The sequence below is a fragment of the Rhinolophus sinicus genome, chromosome 4 (assembly GCF_057876585.1).
Source record: "Rhinolophus sinicus isolate RSI-liver-muscle chromosome 4, RSI-T2T, whole genome shotgun sequence".
Classification (NCBI taxonomy): domain Eukaryota; kingdom Metazoa; phylum Chordata; class Mammalia; order Chiroptera; family Rhinolophidae; genus Rhinolophus; species Rhinolophus sinicus.
The window spans coordinates 24374670-24401455 of record NC_142504.1 but is presented as its reverse complement, the minus strand read 5'-3'; the positions used below and the strand labels follow the sequence as shown (position 1 = coordinate 24401455).

At 36.2% G+C, this 26786-nt stretch overlaps 1 protein-coding gene across 4 annotated transcripts in view; it reads right to left on the bottom strand.

Annotated features, from left to right (window-relative positions):
* DGKB (diacylglycerol kinase beta) overlaps positions 1-26786 on the bottom strand; it is a 647688-nt gene that overhangs the window by 27760 nt on the left and 593142 nt on the right. For all 4 annotated transcript variants that reach the window (XM_019727049.3, XM_074340800.2, XM_074340802.2 and 1 more), the window contains 2 exons: positions 13785-13905; positions 11322-11382 (listed from right to left, as the gene is read on the bottom strand). In XM_019727049.3, the coding sequence (XP_019582608.1) occupies positions 11322-11382; positions 13785-13905 (182 nt within the window). The remainder of the gene's footprint in view (positions 1-11321; positions 11383-13784; positions 13906-26786) is intronic.

The window sequence follows — 26786 nt, the reverse complement described above, 5'->3', positions numbered from 1 at the left end:
GCAGCTCCGCGGGCGCAGGACTCAGACCCAGCTCAGTGCGCCGAGCTCGCTGCTTCCCGGAACTACCGCAGCTGCGGGAGATCGGACTGCTAGGGCTCCGCCAGGGCTCCACAGGGCTGAGGGGACAGCATATAACACGGCTGAACCCAACGCTCACGGCAGAGACCTCGGAGAAAAGACTGAGGGAAAAAGGCTGAAAACGGTGGTTTAAGCCCGCACTGCCGAGCAGAGAACGGAGCCTTAGGCACTGAGACTAGCCGCCCCCTCCCTCCCCTCTCAGAGCTCGCCCCGCCCCCACCTGCCCGGTGCTAGAAGCGAAACAGTAGCAGTGTCAGATCAAAACAACAGAAAATTTGCTATATTTGAGAACTGTGGCCCACAAACACAAATCCACAGCCCAACTAGTTCCGGCAAAGGGAAGAAAGCTGTGGAAGCAGGACAGGCTGTGGTGGTGGTCGCTGCCATTGCTCTGGGCCACCTCTCACAGCTCACCCCGCCCCTGGCCCCACCTATCTGGGCGGTTCCCTGCAGGAGTAAACAGAACTGCTGAACAAAAGAAAGACCTCTTCCTATCAACTTGTTGCAGAAGTCACTCCTGTAGATGTCTAGGAAGAGAAATAGTAAACCAGTAATCGCCATGAGTAACCAAGGCAACAAGATAGCTCAGAAAGAAAGTGAAAAATCTCCAGAAAAGGCACTTAAATATACAGAAATATGTGACTTAAATGACAGAGAATTCAAGGCTGCAGTTCTGAAAAAACTCAACGAGATACAAGAAAACACAGATAGGCAGTTAAATGAACTCAGAAACTCAATTAAAGAACAGTATGAGCATTTTACGAAAGAGATTGAAATTTTAAAAAAGAACCAAATAGAATTTCTGGAGATTAAGAACTCAATAGAAGAAATTAAGAATGAAATAACCAGCTTAGGTAGTAGAGTTGACCAGATGGAGGAAAGAATCAGTGACATCGAAGATAGAAACCTGGAAATGACACAGATAGAAGAAGAAAGAGACTTGAGACTTAAAAGAAATGAAAGAACTCTACAAGAACTTTCTGACTCCATCAGAAAGAGCAATATAAGAATAATGGGCATACCAGAAGGAGAAGAAAGAGAGAAGGGAACAGAGAATATATTCAAACAAATCGTCGATGAGAACTTCCCAAATTTGTGGACAGAACTGGACCCTCGAATCCAAGAAGCAAATAGAACACCTAGTTACCTCAATCCCAACAGGCCTTCTCCAAGGCACATTGTACTGAAGCTGTCTAAAATCAACGACAAAGAAAGAATCCTCAAGGCAGCCAGGGAAAAGAAGACGGTAACTTACAAAGGAAAGCCCATTAGATTATCATCAGATTTTTCAGCAGAAACTCTACAAGCCAGGAGGGAGTGGAACCAAATATTCAAACTATTGAAAGAGAGAAATCATGAGCCAAGAATAATATATCCAGCAAAGATATCCTTTAGATATGAAGGAGGAATAAAGACCTTTCCAGACATACAGAAGCTGAGGGAATTTTCTAATACACGACCTGCACTACAAGAAATACTAAAGGAGGCTATTCGACCACCATCAACAGGGACAATTTGTGGCAACCAAAACTCAAAAAGGGGGAGAATAAAGGCCTGAACCGGAATATGGGAATGGAGAAAGTAAGCGTGCTGAAGAAAATGGAATACTCTAAATATCAAACTTACTTTTACATAAACTTAAGGGTAACCACTCAAAAAAAATCCAGAACTGAAATATATACTGAAATAAAAGAAGAAACAGAGGGAAACATCATAGAATACCACCACACAGAAATAATAGACAACAACAAAAAGGCAAAGAAACAATGGAGACACAGCCTTACCAGAAAACTAAAGATAGAATGACAGGAAATTCTCACATATCAATAATCACCCTAAATGTAAATGGACTGAACTCACCAATAAAAAGGCACAGAGTAGCAGATTGGATCAAAAAACTAAACCCAACCATATGCTGTCTCCAAGAGACACATCTCAGCTACAAGGACAAGCATAGACTCAAAGTGAAAGGGTGGAAATTGACACTCCAAGCAAATGGTGCCCAGAGAAAATCAGGTGTAGCCATAATGATATCAGATGAAACAGACTTCAAGGTGAAAAAGATAACAAGAGACAAAGATGGACATTTCATAATGGTGAAGGGGACTGTAAAACAAGAAGACATAACAGTCATCAATATTTATGCCCCCAGTCAGGGAGCACCGAAATACACCAAGCAACTACTAACAGAACTAAAGGGAGAAATTGACCAAAACACAATTATACTAGGGGACTTAAATACATCATTGACAGCTATGGATAGATCATCCAAACAGAAAATAAATAACGACATAGTAGCCCTAAATGACACATTAGATGAAATGGACATAATTGACATTTATAGAGCACTTCATCCTAAAACATCAGACTACACATTCTTTTCTAGTGTACATGGAACATTCTCAAGGATAGACCATATATTGGGACATAAAATCAGTCTCAACAAATTTAAAAAGATTGAAATCATACCATGCATATTCTCTGATCACAAGGCTTTGAAATTGGATATCAACTGTAAAAAGAAAGCGGGAAAAAACACAAATACATGGAGACTAAACAACATACTTTTAAAGAAGGACTGGGTCAAAGAAGAAATTAGAGGAGAGATCAAAAGATACATAGAAACAAATGACAATGAAAATACATCCTACCAAAATTTTTGGGATGCAGCGAAAGCAGTTTTAAGGGGGAAATTTATCTCATTACAGGCCTATCTCAAGAAACAGGAAAATTCCCAAATAAATAACCTCATGTTACACCTTAAAGAACTAGAAAAAGAAGAACAGGTAAAACCCAAGGTCAGCAGAAGAAAGGAAATAACAAAAATTAGAGCAGAAATAAATGAAATAGAGAACAGAAAGACAATAGAAAAAATTAATGTGACAAAGAGCTGGTTCTTTGAGAAGATTAACAAAATTGACAAACCCTTGGCTAGACTTACTAAGATAAAAAGAGAGAAGACACTGATTAACAAAATCAGAAACGTAAAAGGGGAAGTTATCACGGACACCACAGAAATACAAAGGATCATCCAAGAATACTATGAAGGACTATATGCCACCAAATTCAACAACCTAGAAGAAATGGATAAGTTCTTAGAAACATATAGCCTTCCAAGGCTGAACCATGAAGAACTGGAAAATCTAAACAGATCGATCACCAGTAACGAAATTGAATCAGTCATCCAAAACCTTCCCAAAAGCAAAAGTCCGGGACCAGATGGCTTCACTAGTGAATTCTACCAAACCTTCAAAGAGGATCTAATACCAATTCTGCACAAACTCTTCCAAAAAATTGAAGAAGAAACAGTACTCCCCAACACATTTTATGAGGCCAACATTACCCTGATACCAAAACCTGGTAAAGACAGCACAAAAAAAGAAAACTACAGACCAATATCTCTGATGAATACCGATGCAAAAATCCTAAATAAAATTCTAGCAAATCGAATACAACAATGCATTAAAAAGATTATTCATCACGACCAAGTGGGGTTCATCCCCGGGGCACAAGGATGGTTCAACATACGCAAATCCATCAATGTGATACATCATATAAACAAAATAAAGGACAAAAATCATATGATTATATCAATTGATGCAGAAAAAGCATTTGACAAGATACAACATCCATTTATGATTAAAACACTTAATAAAATAGGTATAGAAGGAAAATACCTTAACATAATAAAAGCCATATATGACAAGCCCTCTGCTAATCTCATAATTAATGGAGAAAGACTGAAGCCCTTTGCTCTACGTTCAGGAACACGACAGGGATGTCCCCTATCACCTCTGCTTTTCAACATCGTGTTGGAAGTCCTTGCCAGAGCAATCAGGCAAGAGAAAGAAATCAAAGGCATCCAAATTGGGAATGAAGAAGTTAAATTATCACTCTTTGCAGATGACATGATGCTATATATAGAAAACCCTAAAGACTCCACCAAAAAGCTATTAGAAACAATCAACGAATACAGTAAAGTTGCTGGCTACAAAATCAACGCACAAAAGTCCATTGCCTTCCTATATACCAACAATGAAATCTCAGAAAAAGAAATACAAAAAACAATTCCTTTTACAATTGCATCAAAAAGAATAAAATACCTAGGAATAAACTTAACCAAGGATGTGAAAGACCTATATGCTGAAAACTATAAGACTTTTCTGAAAGAAATTGAAGAAGACACAAAGAAATGGAAAGACATTCCGTGCTCATGGATTGGAAGAATCAACATAGTTAAAATGGCCATATTACCCAAAGCAATATACAGATTCAATGCAATCCCCATCAAAATCCCAATGGCATATTTTAAAGAAATAGAACAAAAAATCATCAGATTTGTTTGGAACCACAAAAGACCCCGAATAGCCAAAGCAATCTTAAGAAAAAAGAACTATAATGGAGGTATCACACTTCCTGACTTTGGCCTGTACTACAGGGCCACAATAATCAAAACAGCATGGTATTGGCAGAAAAACAGACATATAGACCAATGGAATAGAATTGAGAACCCAGAAATAAAACCACATAAATATGGACAGATAATTTTTGACAAAGAAGCTAAAAACATACAATGGAGCAAAGACAGCCTCTTCAATAAATGGAGCTGGGAGAATTGGATAGCCACGTGCAAAAGAATGAAACTGGACTGCTATTTGTCACCATGTACCAAAATTAATTCAAAATGGATCAAAGACTTAAGCATAAGACCTGACACAATAAACTGCATAGAAGAAAACATAGGTACTAAACTTATGGACCTTGGGTTCAAAGAGCATTTTATGAATTTGACTCCAAAGGCAATGGAAGTAAAAGCTAAAATAAACAAATGGGACTATATGAAACTTAAAAGCTTCTGCACAGCAAAAGAAACCATTGACAAAATAAAGAGGCCACCAACTGAATGGGAGAAGATTTTTGCAAACAGTGCCTCCGATAAGGGGCTAGTATCCAGAATATACAAGGAACTCATGCAACTGAACAACAAAAAAACAAACAACCCAATTGAAAAATGGGCAGAGGACTTGAAGAGACATTTCTCCAAAGAGGACATACAAATGGCAAATAGACATATGAAAAAATGCTCAACATCACTAATCATCAGAGAAATGCAAATCAAAACCACAATGAGATATCACCTCACCCCAGTCAGAATGGCCATCATCAACAAGACAAATAGTAACAAATGTTGGAGAGGCTGTGGAGAAAAAGGAACCCTCATACACTGTTGGTGGGAATGCAGACTGGTGCAGCCGTTATGGAAGGCGGTGTGGAGGTTCCTCAAAAAATTACGAATAGAATTGCCATATGACCCAGCAATCCCTCTCCTGGGTATCTACCCAAAAAATCTGAAAACATTTAGAGATAAAGACACGTGTGCTCCAATGTTCATTGCAGCTTTGTTTACAGTGGCCAAGACATGGAAACAACCAAAATGTCCTTCGATAGATGAATGGATGAAGAAGTTGTGGTATATATACACAATGGAATACTATTCGGCAGTAAGAAAAGATGATATAGGAACATTTGTGACAACATGGATGGATCTTGAGAGTGTAATGCTGAGCGAAATAAGTCAGACAGAAAAAGCAGAGAACCATGTGATTTCACTGATATGTGGTATATAAACCAAAACAACAAAAGAACAAGACAAACAAATGAGAAACAGAAACTCATAGACACAGACAATGGTTTGGTGGTTGCCAGAGGGTAAGGGGGGTGGGGGGTGGGGGGTGGGGGGTGGGAGATGTGGGTAAGGGGGATCGAATATATGGTGATGGAAGGAGAACTGACTCTGGGTGATGAACACACAACGGGATTTATAGATGATGTAATACAGAATTGTACACCTGAAATCTATGTAATTTTACTAACAACTGTCACCTCAATAAATTTAATAAAAAAAAAAAAAAAAAAGATGAGTTGTGTTACTCAACTAAAGAAAAAGAAAAGTTTATTTGGACAAGAGGGAAGTGTATGAGGAGATGAAAAATGAAGAAATGATATTGGTGAAACAGAAAGACTGATTCAAATCACATGAGGTGTGATAAAAATATACAGTGAATGTTTAAATTTAAAAAAATACATATTACACTAAAAGACACATTGCCATTAATCCCTCAAAATACTTTTCCTCACTTTGAACACACTTATCCCATCATTCTTGCCACTTTTTGAAGCAGTTCTGGAAGTACTCTTTTGTGAGTGTCTTTAGTTGCACTATTGTGGCTACTTTGGTGTCCTGAATTGTTTCAAAACATTTACCATTCATGGTCATTTTGACTTCGGGGAAAAGCCAAAAGTCACGTGGTGCCCTCAGATCCAGTGAATAAGATGGATGAGGACACACCATAATGTTTTTATTTGACAGAAATTGCCGTAGCAGAAGTGACGTGTGACACAGAACATTGTCAGGATGGAGGATGAAGTAAAGACACTCATGAAAGAGGACTTCCAGAACTCCTTCAGAAAGTGGTAAGAATAATGGGATAAGTATGTATAAAGTGAGTTGGAGTATTTTGAGGGGGATTAATGGCAATGCATCTTTTACTGTAATATATTTTTTTTAATTTAAACATTCACTTTATTGTTTAATCACACCTCATATTTTATCAGATAGAAAACAATTAAATCATTTTAAGTAGAAGAATGTTACGGTGCGATTAATGTTTTATAGTGATCATTATGGTAGAAAAGTGAAGGATGGATTTAAATAGAAAATATGGTGATTGGGAAAGATTGCTGTTCTTATTGCTGGGAATGAGAGAGAAATAAAATGGCCAAATCTAAGACAGTGGTAGTAGGTATGGAAAGAAAGGAACATATTTCAGAAATATGTCATATCATTAGGCGGGCATGACAATTGAATTTGAGGGTATGAAGAAGTATAGGATGACTCTCAGATCTCTAGCTTAGAAAACACTGGATGCATAATGGTAACTAACTCAATATTGTAAAGGGAGGAGCAGAAGTTTTGGAATATAACAAGAAGTCAGTATTTGGTGGCTAGGAAGGAGAAGGAGGGAAGCAGATGATGAGTTCACATTGATTATATTGAATTTAAGGTTCAGTATGGTCACTCCTCGTTTAACAAAACTTTACTGGGCACCCATCACTTGTAATAATTAGGTGTGGGAGGGCTGTGTGTGCAGATACAAAATGAAATCTGACCTAGTCTATGATCTCCTGTATCTTACTGTTTTCCCTCTCTATCCTCCTGAAGTTGCTCTTTTTTTCTCCCTCTGATAGGAACATATTGAAAAGAGAGTCAGTATGTTTGACATCCTCAGGAGGAAGGATTGGGGAGAAAGAAGATAGAGAGAGGAAAGCAGGCTCTGGAGTCCAGCCTAAAGAAAGGCTTTTTGTGAACTATTTCAATATGAAGTTTTCTAGAATTATCTTTTTAGTTTGATATGCCTATTAAGATGGCTAATAGTTAAATAATCCATTATCTGTTAACTCAGTAACTATTACAAAACTGTAAACACAAGAGTACTTAATAAACATCTGTTAACTACTTTAGTGTGAGGTAATTTAAAGGGTCATAAAACTAACTGCAAAGTATATATTCGAAGAGTTAATTTTAAGCTCTTTGGTTTTTGCTTTTCTTTATATTTGAACTCAGGATTGGTCAAATTTGTAAATAAAGATTATCTTATTTTTTTATTGTGGTAAAATATATATATCAAAATTTACAATTTCAGTTATTTTTAAGGATGCAGTTCAACAGCATTAAGTACATTCACACTGTTGTGCAAACATCACTGCCATCTATTTCCAAAACTTATTATTGCTTTGATTTTTTAAAAGTACTAATTGATGTAAGAATCAAGACCCACTTATCACCTGCCTTTCCATTTTATGTATTCCACTTAAAGAAAAGCAGAACTTCTGCTGTGCTCTAAAATTATATCTAGAGCAATTCCTGCATAAATTGAAGATCAGCTTATGGATATTTAAATTCGGCAAAGAATTTTAACATTCTACCAATTCTTATGTTCTGTAAGAAAAACATTTTGTTATTCAATTGAAGCAAAGAGCACTTTTTAGTGAAACCATACCAATGCTATGAATTTAAGTGAAATTTAAAGTTCAGAACTCCATGTGGTTCTAGGAAAAGTAGAGAATGCCAAAATGTGAAATAACAATAATAAGCCATAACCTAGTACAGTTCTTGGCCCACTATAGACAGTAATAAATGTTTTAAATGAATAAGAGAGTTTACACGGAGAGCAAATTAAATATGAGTTATATAAAGTGTATTATTAATTTAACAATTGTATAGATCATGATATTTAATAGGTGAAATGAATGTCCAATTACTAATAGAAACAAAACAATAAATGTATAATATCATTAGAAGGCCTGTGTGAAATAAGCTAAAATTACTCTAAAGCATTAGATTTTAATAGATGTATACTTTTAAATGCTGGAGAAAGGCAATAAGTGATTTACCAAAGGCCACACTCATCCTGCCACAAGTATGGCCAGGGGCCTTTTCAGGTTGAGATCTACAGTGGGGGATAGCCACGAAGAGTGCAAACAGTAGAGCTAAGACACCTACATTTCAGTTTCTACTCTGCCACTTATTATCTGTGTGGAATTAGGCAAGTTATTTAATCTTTACCTGCCTCAGTTTTATCCATAAATGAAGGTAATTACAGGTTTTTTTGGTGAGAATTAAATGTCTCAATACAGGTCAAGTGTCTCAACTGTACATGGCACAGACTAAAAGCTTAATAAATGTTAGATATTATTATTGCCATTAATCCTTCCTGATTTAGCACAGAAACTAAATTCACCTTCCCCCTGAGAAGAATGCAAAAGAATATAAAGTACTAATGGAAGATGTTTGGTTTCAATGTCTTTAATTTATTTTCTTGTGACCCAGGCTGATGAAAAGTGGTCTTTTATAAAAGACAAGAATAGTGCTACTATCACCGCCATCACAACCATCACAACCACCATCACCACCAGCACTGCAACTACCATAGCTCTCATCACTGATAGCACCTCCACTAGTACATCATGACCACCATGATTGCCATCACCACCACCATCACCACCATCACAACCATCATCACCATAAACACAGATTCACCACTATTTTCACCATCAGGATCATGACCACTGTTGTCCCCAGCACCATAATCTTAAATACCATCATCACCACCACCACTCACAACAACAACAACAACAACAACAACAACACCTTTAACTTGCCTATGAGTATAAATGTGAACCTCGAGGTGTCATTGGGAGAGTGAACAATAATAGACAAGATGCAATTGTATACATGCTGGTAAAGAGAGGAACAGGAAAAATTGTAAAGGGTATTTTGAAGCACATACAGAGATAACAAAAAGCATTAAGAAGTAGCCAGTCTAAAGTAATTTTTAGACCAGTTTGTTTTACATTATTATTATAGAATTAATGGATTTCACAAACTTGGGATTTGAGTAGCTAAAAGGACTATACCAGGAATAAACAAAAAGTCATACGTATATGCTATACACAAAGACTGAGCCAACAGCTTCGAAGTAAAATCACTGGAAAGGCATAATTAAAACTTTCCTCTTATATGCTAAGCTGTGCTGTTTGGAAGACGTAGCTAAAGTTGTTTAAACTAGTGGTTAAGAGAATGGGCTTTAATCAAAGAGTCGTAGGTTTGAGTTCCATATCTGCTACATATATGATCTTGAGTAAATTATTTCACCTTCCAAAGCCTCAGCTTCCTCCATCTGAAAATTGGTGATAACCATTATTTAGAGTTTGTGAAAATATATAATAAATACTAATATCATGCAGCATGTCAATTATACCTCAATGAAAAAAATACACGTTACACCAGCACTTAGCACAATGATTGTACTTTAAAATTAAGACCTCCCCTGTCACTCCCTAACCAGTTTCCCGCCCAGTCTTAACTACACAGTAAATGGCACCATCAGTCACAAGTAAGAGCTAACATTGATTGTCTCTTTCTCTCTTCCCCTACTCCCCTTCCCAAGGGAACTCATTAGCAAATTCTTTTTGTTCCAGCTCCAGTATATAGCTCAGATCCATCCATTTCCCTGCCACTATCCTTCCCAAGCCCAACCTAGTCTGATAGATCCTGTCTCCCAGCTACCTGCTAGTCAGTATATCCATTTTCCATCTAGCAGCCAAGGTGAACTTTAAACGTGTAAATCAGATGATGCCTAAAGCCTTCCATAGCTTCCTGTTATACTTAGAATCAGATGCTAAGTCTCTACCATCATTTTACACACATGATCTGACTCCATTTTTTCTATTTTATCTCTTACCACGTTCCCCCTACCTACCTCTAGAAACTTTAGTCACACCCTCCTCCTTACTGTTTCTTTAACACACTGAGTTTTTGACTCTTCTTTCAAAGAGGCCTCCCAGATCCACTTATCTACAGTAATACTCTCCATATCTCACCCAGTGCCTCTTCATTGTTTTGCCTTATTTTTTTTATGATTCTTGTAACCTGTAGTTATATTTACTATTTATATATTTATTTAAACTCCTATTATCAAAACGTAAGTTGCTTGAAGATAGTTATGTTATTGACCATGGTGTACTCACTGCTGCTGTCTCAGTGTTCCATTATTGATCATGAGCTATATTAAGAAGTATATTTCTATTCATAGTGCCAAGAGCAGTGTCTAGCATGTTTTTGAAGTGTAACAAAATATTCACTATACAAATGGAAAAATAAATTTGGGGGGTATAAATGCCTGACTCAAATAATATCTCATTATGGAGAAAATAATTATAAGAGGAGTTTTTTCTATAGAGAACGAAGCCCTCAAATCCCCAAATGGAGGCAAAAGAACAGATGGGTAATAAATTCAGGGAGACTTGTATCTGAAGGTACCATAAATAATTTTCTCATAAGGTATTCTGAAATAAGTACAAGAAAGGTTAAGAGAAACTATCAATTTTGTTCAGTTCCAGAGTTTATAATCACTCTATAGTATTTAAAGGTTACACTTAGGCTAAAACAAACATTCCAAAGCTAAATCATTGCCAAGGGCATATAATGCCTAACTCCTGAATGCAACGGCTCTGCCACATAAATAACAAACAAACAAACATAATAATAGGTCCAAAGCTTAGATATTATGATTATTTAGTGATATGAGTATGTGATTAATTAGTTATAGGGAAGCAAATATATCTGATATCTGGGAAGCAAAAATGAAACTGACATAGCATTTCAAATCCTCTGTACTCACTGTGCATGGGGTCTGCATCCATGGTTCCCCATCAATCTGCATTGGCAGAGACTTGTTAGTCCTGGAAGAAAACATTTCATTTTAAATATAACACAACAGACTATATGTAAGATATAAGATAGGAACAGGAAATGCAAATATGGTAATAGCTGGGCTCTAAAGTTATCTTTTCTGAAAAGGACTTCAACTCTTAATTATTAATGAATAAATACCCTAAAAGGTACCTCAGTCACAGGAATGTTAAGAGCTTCCTGGTAGATGTAGTAATATAAACAAAAATTCTGATGCCAAATGAAAAATGTAGGGTTCATGTTTAATGATAAAAATCAATTTTCTTACAGCCAAAAGAGGCTGCTTGCTTTCATGTAAACCCACGTTGCAAATCACAAACCTGGAAAAATGGTGTTTGGTGTCTCAGACTTTCCAGTATGAATACTTTTATATAAATAAAAAGCAATTATATCTGTGCTATAATCCATGTTTGCACCTTAGGGGCAAATACACCTTTTCTTTTCTTTTTTTTTTTTAAAGGTAAAATTATGGGAGAATGTTTCTTGACAAGGTTCAAATTTAATACATATAAACACTTAATTCACAGAAATTCATTATTTAATTTTTATAGAAACACTGATGCACTTCAGTCCATGAAAGAATTTAATAATGCTTCAACAGTGTTTTCATTGGGTAATTTGCCCAGCAGATACTCTGAGGCTTCAGTAAACTAAATTGAGTGTGAACCAGATGAGAGGGGATAAAATCTGTATGTTAGAATTGTATCATTTGTCTTAGTAAGAGAGAAGCTAATTTTTTTTTGGTTTTGAGAAGGAGATGCTTTTTATTAATGAGGTCAGAGAAACTAATACTAAAAGTAAACAAAGTCAGAAAAACAACAACAACAAAAACAGATCAAAACAAAATAAACAACTGTAGGACAGAATCCCTCCTGAATATAGACATAAACATCTATAACAGAATATAACAAATCAAATTCACTAGTGTATTCTTTAAATGCAGCACCACAGCCAAGTGGGGCTTATCCCAGAAATGCAAGGCTGGTTTGACATTCAAAAAAAATCGAACAACCATGTTGATAGTTCAAAGAACTGAAACCATATGATCCCAACAATAGATACAGAAAAAATATTTGGCAAAATCCAACAAAAATCCAGGCTCACTAGAAACTGAAGGGAACTTCCTCAACCTGATAATGGGACCTCTACAAAATCCTGCAGTGACCATAGTATTTAATGGTGGAAAACTAAATGTAGGTGGAAAACATGGAGGAGGTAGTGGGAGACATGGACATGAGGCTTTTCTGGGGAATGCCCTAGGTCTTGAAAGGCACTTGTCTTCCAGCAGAGAGTCATCCTCCCTGTGGCCATCCAAGGGCACATGAGAGACACCATAGAGCCTGTCCTTCTTTGCATGAGACACAGCCTAGAACTACTTATTCAGCACGGGCAATGGTTCACCCAAATGAGTGTCTTGCCCTTAGGAAAAGGCCCACGTGCATCCAGCTGGCCCAGCAGAGGATTTTAAAACCCTTCAGCACAGCAGAGCCCTCACACTTGGTCTTTCTCTGAAACTCCTTGCTGGTTAAATGTACACCACACATTAACCATTAGCTCCCACATCCCTGCCATCTCATAGTGTGTGAGACGTCAAGGTGATAGACGTGGGTTAGAAAAGCAGCGGAGTGGGAGTTTGAACCACCCAGTTCTATCTAAGAGTATCACATGTTGGTAGGATGAATGTGGACAAATCATATGACCTTTCTTAGGCACAGTGTCTGTTTCTGTTTAAAACTAAAGTAACTATTAATCCACAAAATGGTTGCGAGACTCACATGAAATGCCACATAGGCTATAGAATGCCTAATATAATTACTACTACGAACTATTTGCATCTCTTGGGATAGTATCCCCCCAAAGCTCACCAAGAGCAAGGAACATCAATGTATGTCTGTCTCCTCTCCTTGTTCATAGGTCCTCAAGGGACTAAACCTTCCTGGGAAAACCAAGTGGAAATAAATGTGCCCTGACTAAATGCTGAGGGAGGATCTTTGTGGACTGAATGTCTCAGAGATGGTGTTTTCTTGGTTTGTTGGTTGGGTACCCTGGGGCCTCTGGTGAGAAAGTGAGACCCAACTCCCTGGGGCTAAGCAGGATCAGGCTTGCCAGGGCCTGTGCCCAGCTCTCTGGTGGGGGCTGGAGGGCAGGCAGTAATGTTGTGGTCTCCGGCTTGGGCTTATGTGCAGTTGGAGAAAATCTAATTCTAATGAACCTGATAGGTAGTAGCTAACCAAAACTTTGTAAAATCTGCATTACTTTGAAAGGTACCAGTACTAATCATTAATAATTTGATGCACAGATAAGATAAATGGTATCATAGTCCTGCATACTTTTAATTAGTTTGTAGTGATGCCATGTCAGCTCCCTCTGTCAATCATAGAGAAAGAGTTACCTGATGACCACAGAGGAGCATTGAGCTAGCCGCCTCCCAGCACTTTTCAGGCCTGTGTATATTTGCCCCATCTCCATGGCTCCTTCTAAGCCAACCACCTCCAGCAGCTGATCACTCAGATCTGAAAGAAAAACAAGAAAGAAAGAAAGAAAGCGTTGTACGTTATAGTACATATGCACATGTGTACAATTTAATGTCTTTAGATATTATGGAGGTGAAAAATAAAGGCTACTTCATAAAAGCTTCTCTTTCTTGGATGCTGAAAGGAATGAAAAGATGGCCTACTTATGAAGCTCTCAGTTTAACTAAACCTTGAGGTGCTGTGGGAAAAGATTTGCTGTCAGCTTATTCTAAAACAAAAGATTCTGAGCCAAATAATGCCAAAAAATATACCAGTAGTTTTTAACATCAACAAACTTAATGTTATTCCACATGTATATATGGAACATTTATATATCCCACATCAGACATTTGGCAGCAAATAGACATTTCAGCACTATAAATAAAGTATGAGGATATGCTGTCAAACATGATTTTGTTACATTACTCGAATAAAAGACCTAAGAGATAATGAATTAAAGTTTCTCATTTTAGGGATATGAAGACAGAGTCTCTAAATCACTGAGTGGCTTATCCAGAGTAACTTCACGCCAAAATTCAAGAAGCAATATTAATTTCTTGAAATGTTTTTCTGATGATAAGGAATCTGCTATCAAAATACTATTTGGAATAGACTAGATAATTATCACAGTACAATCATTACTTATTTTCTTAACAAAGGACAGTAGAAAGAGGCTAATAGTAATAGGCAGTGCTCGTTGAGTATTTACTAAGTACCTGTCAGTGGACTAATCACTTCCTACCTATCATCTCATTCGCTCCCTTTAAAAACCATATTACAACAAATATGATGACTCCCATTTGTAGACAGAAAAGCTGAAAATTAAAGAAGTTAATGAATTTATTTATATGTACATACTTAGGAAGTGACAGTGACAAAACTTAAACACAACCACTCTGATGCATAACCACAAACTATGCTATATTTGATACATCAGCCATATCAAAAAGAGAGACTTTGAAAAACAATAGAAACATTTCTTACAGAGAAGGAGTGGTTGCACTGTGTGAGCTTCAAGGTCCCTTCCCAACCTGAAGGTTTTCACTCAGCCAGAAAGCAAAGGTTGCACTCACATCGGTCAAATCCCATACAAACTAGCCCTGACACAGAGCCCATCCACTGACCTACTGAGCTCAGAGTGCCTGGACCCTTAATTTGAAGGCAAAACTCTCAGTGCACACATATGGTCCTTTCTATTTTAACGTTCTCATGAATTTTCAAATGTAAATAAGTAGTTTAACATTGTTTTAGTAGCAGAAAAACCTGGAGGTTGTGGCATAGAGTGGGAGGGTATGATGTTTAAACAAGGTAATCATGTAATTGCTGGTCATAGCTGAGGTTCTACTTGAAGAAAAACAAGCAAATATGTTTTGTATGGTTTCCATTTTGTACAGACATCCTTCATTCTCAGCTAATAAATCCATTGTTGTCTGGAGTTCAGGGATGTAGATGATACATTTTCAGGGTAGTTCAAGTGTGCGGCAAATAGCACATTGAAATCCCAAAGTTTGTTAGGCTCATGACCACTGGGAAATTTAAGATAAGCCCTTAGAAAGTCCTTTAATAGAAAGTGTGACCAAGCCTCTGTATTTTTTTTCAGTGAACTGATATATATATATATATATATATATATATATATATAAATATATATATATATATATATCTAAACTTTAAGCTATAGTGGCAGCATAAAATTTTTCCAAGTAAACACAATCTTCTAGCTACAAAATCAAATGTTAACAAGTCGTAACATGTTAGACCACTCACCTTGCTGTTCTAAAGCCTATTTAGACTTATTTCTCATGAAACTTATTCTGTGTTTCTAGTTTAAATTTATGTTGCCAAGAACAGATGGACAAGGAATGGAAACATATTCTTTCAGCTGTAGCCGGCACTAAAATTTGCTTGGCTCTATAGCCTGGGTGTTAATATACGCATTTCTTAGATATATGTCAACCAGAAAACTACACTGTGGCAAGCACTAAAATCCCAGATGTGTGTCTTGTAGTATTTATAAAACAACAACAAGGTTGAAGTTCATATTTAGTGTTATATATTGTGCACTTCCTGATTCTTAAATAGGTGAAATTTTATACCAATTTTTGTAATGATCCAGTTGATATGAACTGTTCTACAAGAAATTAAACACTTTCTCACCACAGAGTTAATCTGTGAGCCCTAACTTTTCCATGAATCACAGGGATTGTCTATACCCACATCATATTGCTAGTGTCTACCATCCTCTATCTATTTTTTTTTCCTGCCTTTTTATTTATCTTTGTTTTTCTCCTGGCAAAAATGCCCTGCAACTCAATTCTACCATTAATAATCAGTAGTGAAAATATTTCTTATGCATTTAGAATACCCAGGCTTTCAAACTTTCATGTTGTTGCTAATCCAAAGAACTATATAGAAAGAGTGGAATATTTACTAACTCTGGTAAAGGTAAATAAATACCATATTCCTTCAAATTATGTGTTCAGAAAAAAAAGAAATAAAAAAGAAACTCTAAAGTTGTGCTATATTTTTTTGCTCCATAAAACTTGCATATTTTTGATATAACAGTCTGCAATATCTGTTTACAACTAATGCTTCTTTCATATTGTCTTTGAGATCAAGGTCCTGATTGATTTTAGACAAAGCTAGTTTCTATCTATAAAACTTTGAACTCTGTTTCTATATGTGGCATCACCTAAAAATATCAAAGACTTTCTCAAACTTCACATTCTAGCTAAAATTTATTTTAAGTGCAGGCCCCCTTGGGATGTCATAACTAACCAGATGAACCTACTTAATTGGTTTGCTACCTGGCTATTGATCTCATACTTAAGAGTAGGAGTAGCAAACTACAATCCATAGACTTAATCTGGGCCACCGCGTGTTTCTGTATGGCTTGTGAGATAAAAATGGTGTTCACATGCTTACAAAATGGAAAAATAAATAAAAAAAGAATAATATATCTTGACATTTTAAGGATTATATAAAATTCAAATTTCAGTGTTCATCTACTTAGGTTTTGTCTATGTCTCCTTTCATATAACAATAGCAGAGTAGTGGAAACAGAGACCACGTGTCCCACCCACAAAGCCTAAAGTATTGACTATCTGACCTTTAGAGAAAAAGTGTCAATCTCTCCTTAAGAGAAATATTAACTCTTTCAGGTCACTGTAGTTTTCACTTTAGCACTGCCACTATAACTGTTAAATGGCATCACGGTGGACTGAAAGACACAATGTCCGAGTACTCATTCCTTAGCATCTGTATCTCTGTGTAGAACAGCTGTTCTCAACCATGGAGTCTCACCACACTGGTGTACTATGAGTTTTCTCACAATCAATTTGTTATTAATCACAAAATACCCAAGTTTCCAAATAACTTTATTACAAAAGAAGCTAGAGCAGTTTAATGTTCAACATTATACTAGGTCACTGCATCCTGTTTGCTGTTCTTGAGCGTGAGGAAAAGAAGTGGAGTCATAGATAGGAAGGCACAAGTTGCATCCGGACCTGGAGATCCAGGTGAGACTCAGTCCATCTGTGAAAGTCACCTGCCAACTATTGAGAAATCTCGACATCCTGATATTTGGAAGTGTTTGCCTATCCCAAGGAAGATGTTGCTTTTATTCAGGGGAAAAACTACATTTCTGAAAGAGATAATATGTCTTTCCAAATGGATCCATGGGGGTAACAAGGCAAGAGAATCCACCAAATTTAGTATTTTCATATTTAAAATAAAAAGTCTAGAAGAGGTGCTTTAGAAGGAAGAAACAATGAATTAACCCAAATCGGGTCATATTAGAGCAAGATTCTCAACACAAAATCAGTGATGCTGAATGCAGAAAAACACAACTTTATTTTCACTAATATGAAAGTGAAATTAAGCACTTTTAAAAAATATAAATTTAGGTGACAAACCATAGTTGTGTAAAAATACCTGTGATTTGTCACTGACAAATATCACATATTTAACATTATATTGTTGCAGTGTTTCATAATGCTGTTTGTACTAACTATTACTTTTAAATCTTAATACTTATTGATCCTGTTACATTTTGAAGTGAATTTATTAATAAAGAAGGGCATATATTGCTAAATCAAAATTTTAACAGTATTTCAATATAATTTGTTTCCATTGTTAGCCTATCAATATTTTTTTATGAATTTTGAAACATTGCTCTGAAAGGAGTCTGAAGATGTCACCAGACTTGCAAAAATGACTATAGCACAAAAATGGTAAGAAACCCTACTTTAGAGTTTAATTTGCCTTTCATTTTGTAAATCATTTCCTGAAATTTGTTAGTGCTGCATTACTCTGTTACACAGGTAACCAGGGGCTATGAATGTAAAATCTGAAAGTAGGGGTAAAGTGCAGATTTGTGAGCACAGGAGCAGCACAGCTAATAAGTGGGTAATATTTATTCATAGCTTAGTTTCATCATTTTTGACAGTTATGCCCTGTTAATATGTCTCATTATGTAATTGTTTCAGACTGCCATATGTGAGGGAACAGAAGAGGATGCATTACAAACACAGACTGAATGTGGGTTGCAGCATTTCAATGTTTCATAGAATATAGTGTATACTGAAGTGAGAGGAAGGGGGCAGTGCAGGGTATACTCCTTTTGCATGGTGTCCAGACACATGTTGCAACACTGTGGGAGGCCATGTTCTGGGGTACACTTATTGACTCAGCATAGACATTTTGTAATCAGATCACCGTAAATTGCTAATTATATCACCATCAGGTAAATCCTTATTTGGCCAGGGTGAGACCAGACTAGCTATGGAATAGAGTTGTACCTTCTGAGTGTGGGTATATTTTATGTCTACCTGTGATGGTTCATTTATCTAGGAACTATTGGAACCATACCTGAGGATCCAGAATAAACTTTTGAAAAACCAAGGTATGTATAAAATTCATCCACCAAAGTAAGTGCTTTGAGGATCCTTCCTTAACATGTCCATCTATTACCCCTTGATTCTTAACTTAGATGACTTCTCACAAGAATAAATAGCTGTTTTCCCAGACCTCCATAAATTAAAACAATGCAAATTAGAAAAGGGGGTGAATGGAGCGAGCTGAAGAAAAATTATTAATATGGACTCTGTGTTTCACAGTACAAGTATACAAACATTAGAGCAGACTTTTAGCATCTCAGGGAATATAGTAACTAATTATAAATCTATAAAGAAAATGGGAAGGATATAAATATACGTATAAATATACATATAAATACACACACACACACACACACACACACACACACACACACACACACACTATATGCCTTCTATGGGCAGCTCTCTGTTCCGGGATTTACAGGTATTTTTCCATGCAAGACTCATAAAAATCATTTGAAGCTGTATCATCTCCTCATTTTATTGATGAAAAAACTATATTGTCCAAGTTTTTTTATACAGTTGAAAAATCTGGTTTTCCAAGTAGGTATGCTTGACTCCAAATTCCATGCAACGGTATATATGGACAACAGTAAGACCTAATCAATTGAATGTTATTAGTAATGGAAGAAGACAAAAAAATCTACAAAGAAATATAGGTATATAAGACCTTGAAATGGTACCACTAGTAATCATACCACTAAATAGTTTCAGATGTTATCACCAAATGAAAATACAGTATAAAACTCTCATTTACAATTACTACTGAGGTCACAAATAAGTTAGACTCTGACGAATCTCTATAGGAAGGTTAAGAAATGCAAAATACTTTTTGGAATGGTTTCCATCCAAAATGGTTAAAATGTAAAAACTAAAAAGGTTAGAGTCTCATATGTAAATAGATTAACTAGAGTTATCTGGAAAATCTAGCAGTGTGAAATATCCCATTTCCTGTTGAAATTTAAAAAAAAAAGGGGGGGTTAAGGTATATATACAGAAACTATATATATATAAAATGTAATCACAAGCCTGCCTTTAAAAATGACTTTTAAAGAATGGATTTGATCATCTCCTTTAAAGCCATCTGTTTTTTGAAAACAAGCAGCTAAAGCTGACTAAAACTGTATTTTCATTCTAAAATTCTGAACTTCACTAAAAGAATTCAAAAAAAAGTAAAGACCAGAAATCACAGTGTGACATACTGTCAGCACTCTCCCTTATTGTGACCAAAGTGGTTCAGGGCCTTCAAATCACTTTGTTATTTGAAGGTGTATTTGAAAAGTGATCTTCATCTCAGGACATACAAGAAATCATGAGCGTTTCATTCACAAGGCCCATTGAGAACCAGCGTAAGGAATTCCCACAGCAATCTATTCCTGAAACTGACAATGTGTATTAAGTAGATGAAAGTAGAGAGCATACAAGCCCAAGCTAGCAGTGAATCTCAACATTGCTGCTTTTGGATTCTTAAGTCAGTTTGTTCTCATAAAGCTTTGTGGAGGGACTGAAGTCTGTGGCTCCTTTTCTGTGTGAATGAGCCATTAAATTGTGTAGGAACATTTTCACAGCACCATGCCTCTCCTGTCCTCTTCCATAAAGCAAGTTACTTCACTTGTCTCCTCACATCAACTCCATCACTAAACAAAGCAAGTGCTCATGAATGATAGCTGATGTCAGCAAATTTGGAATAGCTTCTAGAGGGGCATCCTGCACCCTAACACTGATGCTTGCTAAAGGGGTGAAGTTACCAAAGAGATCACCCACCCTTATTCTCCAAAAAATTAAAAAGTTCTGACAAGTAAAAAAAAAAAAAAAAAAAGAAATTAAAATCCAGTTTATTAGCGGGGCAGTGTCGTATTACTTTACATATGGCTATATGGTTTTTACATTCAATTTCCAGAAGCACTGTGAAAATCAATTATTTTCTTGAAATATAATATAGAGTATAAAGGCATGTTTTATTGTCCCCTTATTTTAGTTTCAATGAAATAAGAAAAACACTTGTGAAAAACAATAAAATTTAAAAAAAACCCCACAAAAACCATGGTAATGCATTTAAACTAATTTATAAAGTTAATGCTGAAAATTAAAATAAGGACAACATAATGATGAAGGACAGTGATTTACACTAAAAATTATCCCTGTATAACCGATCTAGTTTTTATACCCAGTTTATCCTGGTAACACAAATATTGTACTCCTACCAAGAGACTAGAAGATTGTTACCCTGGGGTTATTGTGCTTTCACAGACCATTTGCATAAAAACTCTCCTGGTCAGAAGTCAATCTTACTCCCCTGGCAGCACGTCTTCAGAAAAGAGGTTACATGCCCAAATAGAATTAAATCCTGTAACCGTCATTTAGAACTTTTTTGATATCGGTAAAATATAGGATTATATCCTGAAATCTGGCTTTCTGCCAGAGAACCCTTGAAAACCTGCTGAGTTCAACGCGTTGTACAACAGGAATGCCAACGTTTCTGGTTAGAACCATGTGTGCATTTAAGTAGTTTTGCTGTAATGTCGGACCGAGGACCCCCATGTCAATGGAGGCCAGGATATGAGAACAGAACTGAGACAGGATCTGTCAGTGTCTCAAGCACTAAACAACACACTGAACATCATCATCGCCTCCCCCTTTAAAAATGAGTGGTTTTTGAATATCAATGACTTTAGGAAAATAAAATTACTCAAGGCAAAGAAGACTCTGCCTAATTTGTTTTTTTCTTTTTCTTCTGCTTTTTATACATTGTAAACAGATGGCCCATCATACCTGATAGGCTACCTGTTAACAAGTTACTACAGCTTACAATATACCTGAATTCTTCTGTTTTGTATATATCCTCCCTTGTTTCTTTTTTCTGCAGTAACATAATTTTATGACTTTATGGCTACAGAAAAAGGATTATATTACATTTTGGATTACTAAATCGAATTAATGTTGACATAAGTGGTTTTATTTGGATGGGATTTTAAATTAATCCCATTTGTAAATATAAGAAATACAATATCCTTTGTCATGTCAATTACAAAGTTAGCAGAGAAATCCGTTCAACACATGCAATCACTTAGAAGACAGAACTTGCAACCTACTAAGTATAGGAGATTTTCAGGGTCTCTTCACTTCAGGACACTTATTAATCATGCAGTGACAAGTTTCCAAAGAGCTTGAATTTTTAAAAAAATAAAGAATAAGCCCTTGTATATAGACATATTGAGGGATTCAGATAAATACAAAAGATCTCTGTGAAAAGTTTTCCTTTACATTTTAAAAAGCATGTCATTTTAATCTCTATAAAAGAACTGCACTGATATTATTCCAGCTTTTAGAAAATACAGAAACATTCATAACTAACAGTAATGTGAAATGTAGAAATGGAACATTCAAAGTTCCATCATCCCTAACAACATTTGAGAACATAAGAGAAGTTTGAATGCAAACTTTCAGGTTTCCAACACTGAGAAACTAAGGACTTTATCGCCCCTTTCAAGAAGTTGCTTTGGGGGTGGGGGAAGACAAAACCTCTTTTATAATATAAATTTTACTAATATAACTCATTCTTCTCCTACCTCCACTTAGAAGAGATAAACTATTTTTAAAAATAGTTTAAAATACATTCGCATCGATACTCCTGGTACAAAGAAAAATTATTCTATTTAGTCGTATTCTTTTAAAACTTATTTGTTTAAAAGGGCTTCACTGTATTGGTCTTGTAGCCCTTCATACAACAGAACAAAAGCAGTTCTTTGAAAGAAGTCTAAACTTGGACAAACCGTAAAAAAAAAGCAAAGTTCCTCTCTGTTTTTATCAAATTTGATTGCTGCAGCTGTTCCCAGTTTCTGTATTTTAAAAATAGCCTTATTCAGTGCCTTGTTGGCTAAAGGCCAGAGTGCCATTAGAACATGCTGTACGGAAAACCTCTATTCAGTTACAGATACAGAAATATATTTAAGATCAGTGGGGGTCATCTGCAGCAAACACTTGTAAAGGAAAATAGAATTTTAATGTGTTTGGACTGATCGGCACTGTTACCAGATAGTTTAAAGCTCCTGAACAAAGCATTTCTATTATTATTTTTTTTCCTCTTAGGTAAAAATGCAGACTGAATATCAATTTCATTGGAAAAATATTACTACAGAGGTCTATTTCTCCAATAGCAGTTGTATAACAGAGATAATGCATTTCAAAAAATACCTTCTAGTGGTTTGTTTGACACGTTCACAGGAACGTGAAAAGGGGGTATTATAGAACAAATGCTACAAATGAAATCACTTCTCTCTGATATAGGCCACCTAACTAAGGTTATCAGGTGTGAAATAGACCAATGTGCCCAAGGAAAATGAGGCGAGGGACTCATTTTGGTCCCTATATATCCTTTGAAATGTGCATCTCAGCTATACAACTGCTATTTGAGAAACACACTGATAAATTAATACCTTTGAGATTGAAGTGTGTGGGGATAGGTCAAAGAATTGAATTATTCTGTAGAGTCTTAGAGTTGTACCCCACATCTATTCAGTTCTTTCCTTTTTCCTCAACAAAGGATTAAAATGACTATTTGGAACTAAACAGATTTATAAAGGAATGCTAATTTGAGTTGCAAGTAAAAGAAAAAAAAAAAAATCTGTCCTGCATGGATTATTAATTAAAGAAAAAAAACAAAAACAAAACAATTTTGAAGCCAGAGAAAGAGTAGTGAGAAAGAATCAGAAAGCAGGGATTTTGGGAGAACCTAGGTGAGAAGAGAAGATTACTTTACAGAAAGGTACACTGTTGTCAAGAAGTGAAGCATCTGAGATTTCACTGTTTTTGAAAGCCACCATGTTAGCCTTCCACAGTTTTGGGGAGGCTGGCAGAAGACGTGAATCTCTGGAGTCAGAGACCCAAGATTTTATTACCTGCAGCAATATGTCAGTCCACCAAACCTCAGTTTCCATAGAATGAAGCAAAGAGCATTTGCACTGTGGAATAAAAGGGAGATACAGCAACTAGGCCAGCACTCTGCAGGCTTCTTGGGACAGCACTAGGCTCACTGTGAACCTGAAGACAGACCTATGACCCAGTATGGTCTTATTTCCACAAGGAATAAGGATGAAGAGACGATGCCCAGGTGTTCTACAGTAGGCACAAGGCATAGTAGAACCAGAAGTTCAGTGGGATTGAGTTGATAAATAGAACAAAACTGCACTATAACAGGGCTGGCGGCAGTCCATTGTAATGAAGCTATTTATTACGCTGTTAAATTAGTACAATTAATTTACTATTATTACTTAATGATTTCAGAAATAAAAGTAGTAGAGATGACAATATGTACAATTTCTTAGATTTCTGGAGAGCAGTATTACAAAACGAGATATTTGTTATTGACCCCATGCTGATTATTCTCTCAGAAATAATTTTTTAAAAAATGTCGAAACAAAAATTAAAGAAAAATATTAATATCAGATGTATCAGTTGTCAGGCTAGGTGCTGAGTATACAATGGTCAGGAACACATAAACAGTCACTTAATGTAAGCATTAAGAGAAAGGAGAAATTTACCTGTCACTGTAGGTTCAGAACTGGACTTAAATCTGGAACTCCTGAAGGGTGACTTGCTATCACACAGGAGAAGCCATTCTGGTTACTACATGGTTTGAGCCTGTGTATTCGGCTATTCCTGAAGCTGGTCATGGATCTTTCAAGCATATAAGCAATATATCCATTTTGTATCTTTTAAAATCACTTAAGATTTAAATATAGAAAATAAAAATGGTCTAGTTTTGTTTAGCCAGTTGAATTGGGTTTCTTTCACTTGTGAGGAAATGACACCTGAGTGACACGACTTGCGGCTCTTACTACTGCCAGATTCATTGTCCTCATTATACTTTGGTGGTGTCATTCTCCTTCACTGACACTTTTAACTGATTTGTATTGCTTAATGAGTAAGAATCTTGACATTCAGCTATCTATAATCTTAATTCTATTTCCAATATTACTCTATGTAAATTTTTACACTTTGTCTAAACTACTATTTTCTGTTTCCTAATTAGGCCTCATTGCCACTACTATGCTACCCAATAATTTGGAAGCTTTTTCCTCCTTTCCTATTTAAACTCTGTTAGTCCTTTCAGGCTTAGTTTAATAACATCTTTTCTGCAATGCTTTCTTTTATGCACCAACCCACCACTAACTTTTATAAAAACACAGTATCTTTATGACTCTTTTGGCATTGAACCTACCCTGTGAGGCGACAATCACAGAATCAAAGATTCAGATAGGGTGGCCCCCAGAGTGCAAGACCCAGCAGTTAAAAAATGACACATAACACTTTGCATTTTGGTCATCTCATGGCCTAACGGAGCACATGAGAGCTCTTTGCTGTTGAGTATGATTATTATCAACATTTTAGTCCAACTCTGATTTGGCCCCTACACTACTGACAAAAGTAGTTCCGGATTTTACATACCTATTATGAAGTTCTAATTATCTCATTTTGTCCTATCTTGATTAGAAATTTGGCTAGAATTTTTATTTTCCTAGTTTAAATTTGATCTCTCTGTTTACCTTGCTATGTCATACTTATTGTTTCATAATACTACTTAACATTCATTTGTTCATTTACCCATTTATTTCATACAACAAAGTTACATTGAGCACAAAATAGATGCTCTGTAGACCAATTCAATTGTCCCTCAGTATCCACTGGGCACTGGTTCCAGGACCCCCTTGGATAACAAAATTTATGGATGCCCAAGTCCCTTATATAAAATGGCATAGTATTTGCATATAACCTGCACACATACCCTGTATACTTTAAATCACCTCTAGATTACTTAGAATACCTTATACAATATAAATGCTGTGTATATAGTTGCCATACTGTATTGCTTAGGGATCAATTTTCTGGTATTTTACTTTTTGAATATTTCTGATCCATGGTTGGTTGAATCCATGGATATGAAGCCCTCAGATATGGAGGGGTACAACTGTATATGCCAGGTACTGTGGAAGGTGACTGAGATGGATGTGAATGAAGTTACATTTCCTAACCTCAAAGAGGTTAGTATCCTTAAGAGAACTGACAGGTTAAAAAAAAAAAAAAAAAGTAGTATAGTTTAATTAATGCGACAATAGATACACATACAAAGCTTATGTTGCCAAAAATGGAGAGTGTTTAACTCTGTGAATGGTGGCTGGGAGTGGGAAAAGTTGGGATGGGAGAAGTTTAGGGAAAGTCTTTCTGTAACTGATGATATTGAAGGTAAACTTCAGTTTTCTAATGTTGGGTTGAGTAAAGGTTTTCCAGGATAAGAAAAGCGTATGTAAATAGAATAATGTTTAAAATCACATGGCATGTTCAATGAATTAGTAAAACCTCGATTTTTCTGCATTATAAATAGCAAGGGCAAGAGTTGTGAGAAATGAGGTAACGAGACTCAGTCATAAAGGGTCCTATAAACCTTGCTTGGGAGTTTGGATTTCCCTGTAGTTGACTGGGAGCTCGTTAGAATTTCTAAGCTAAGTAGAGAAGTGATTAGATTACATTTTAGAAAGAACATTTTGGGAGTCATGTGGAAGATGGATTGTAAGGAAATGAGTTAAGAAGTAGGGTGATCAATTAGAGAAGCACAGAAATAATCCTAGTGAGAAATGACAAGGAGTTAAAGTAATGCTGTGCCCAGGTACTTGAAAGAAAGAACTGTTTAGGAGGTAGAACTGACAGTTATCATTACCTGGAAGGTGGGGTGTGTTAGAAGCATTGTGATGACCGGGGCAGGCTTATGAGAAAAGCCAGTGGCAATGCCACCAACCCAGATAAGGAAAAGAAGAGGAAAAGCAAATGGGGAAGAGGACGTGAGAGAGTTTGGTTTAGGATATGCTGACAAGAACTCTGTGGGACATTCTCATAGAGTTCTCTGAAACTCCACCCAGAGGACAGCTTGGAGAAATCGATAGATACAAACACTATTTTCAAATTAACATAAATCTTTTAAGGGTGAGA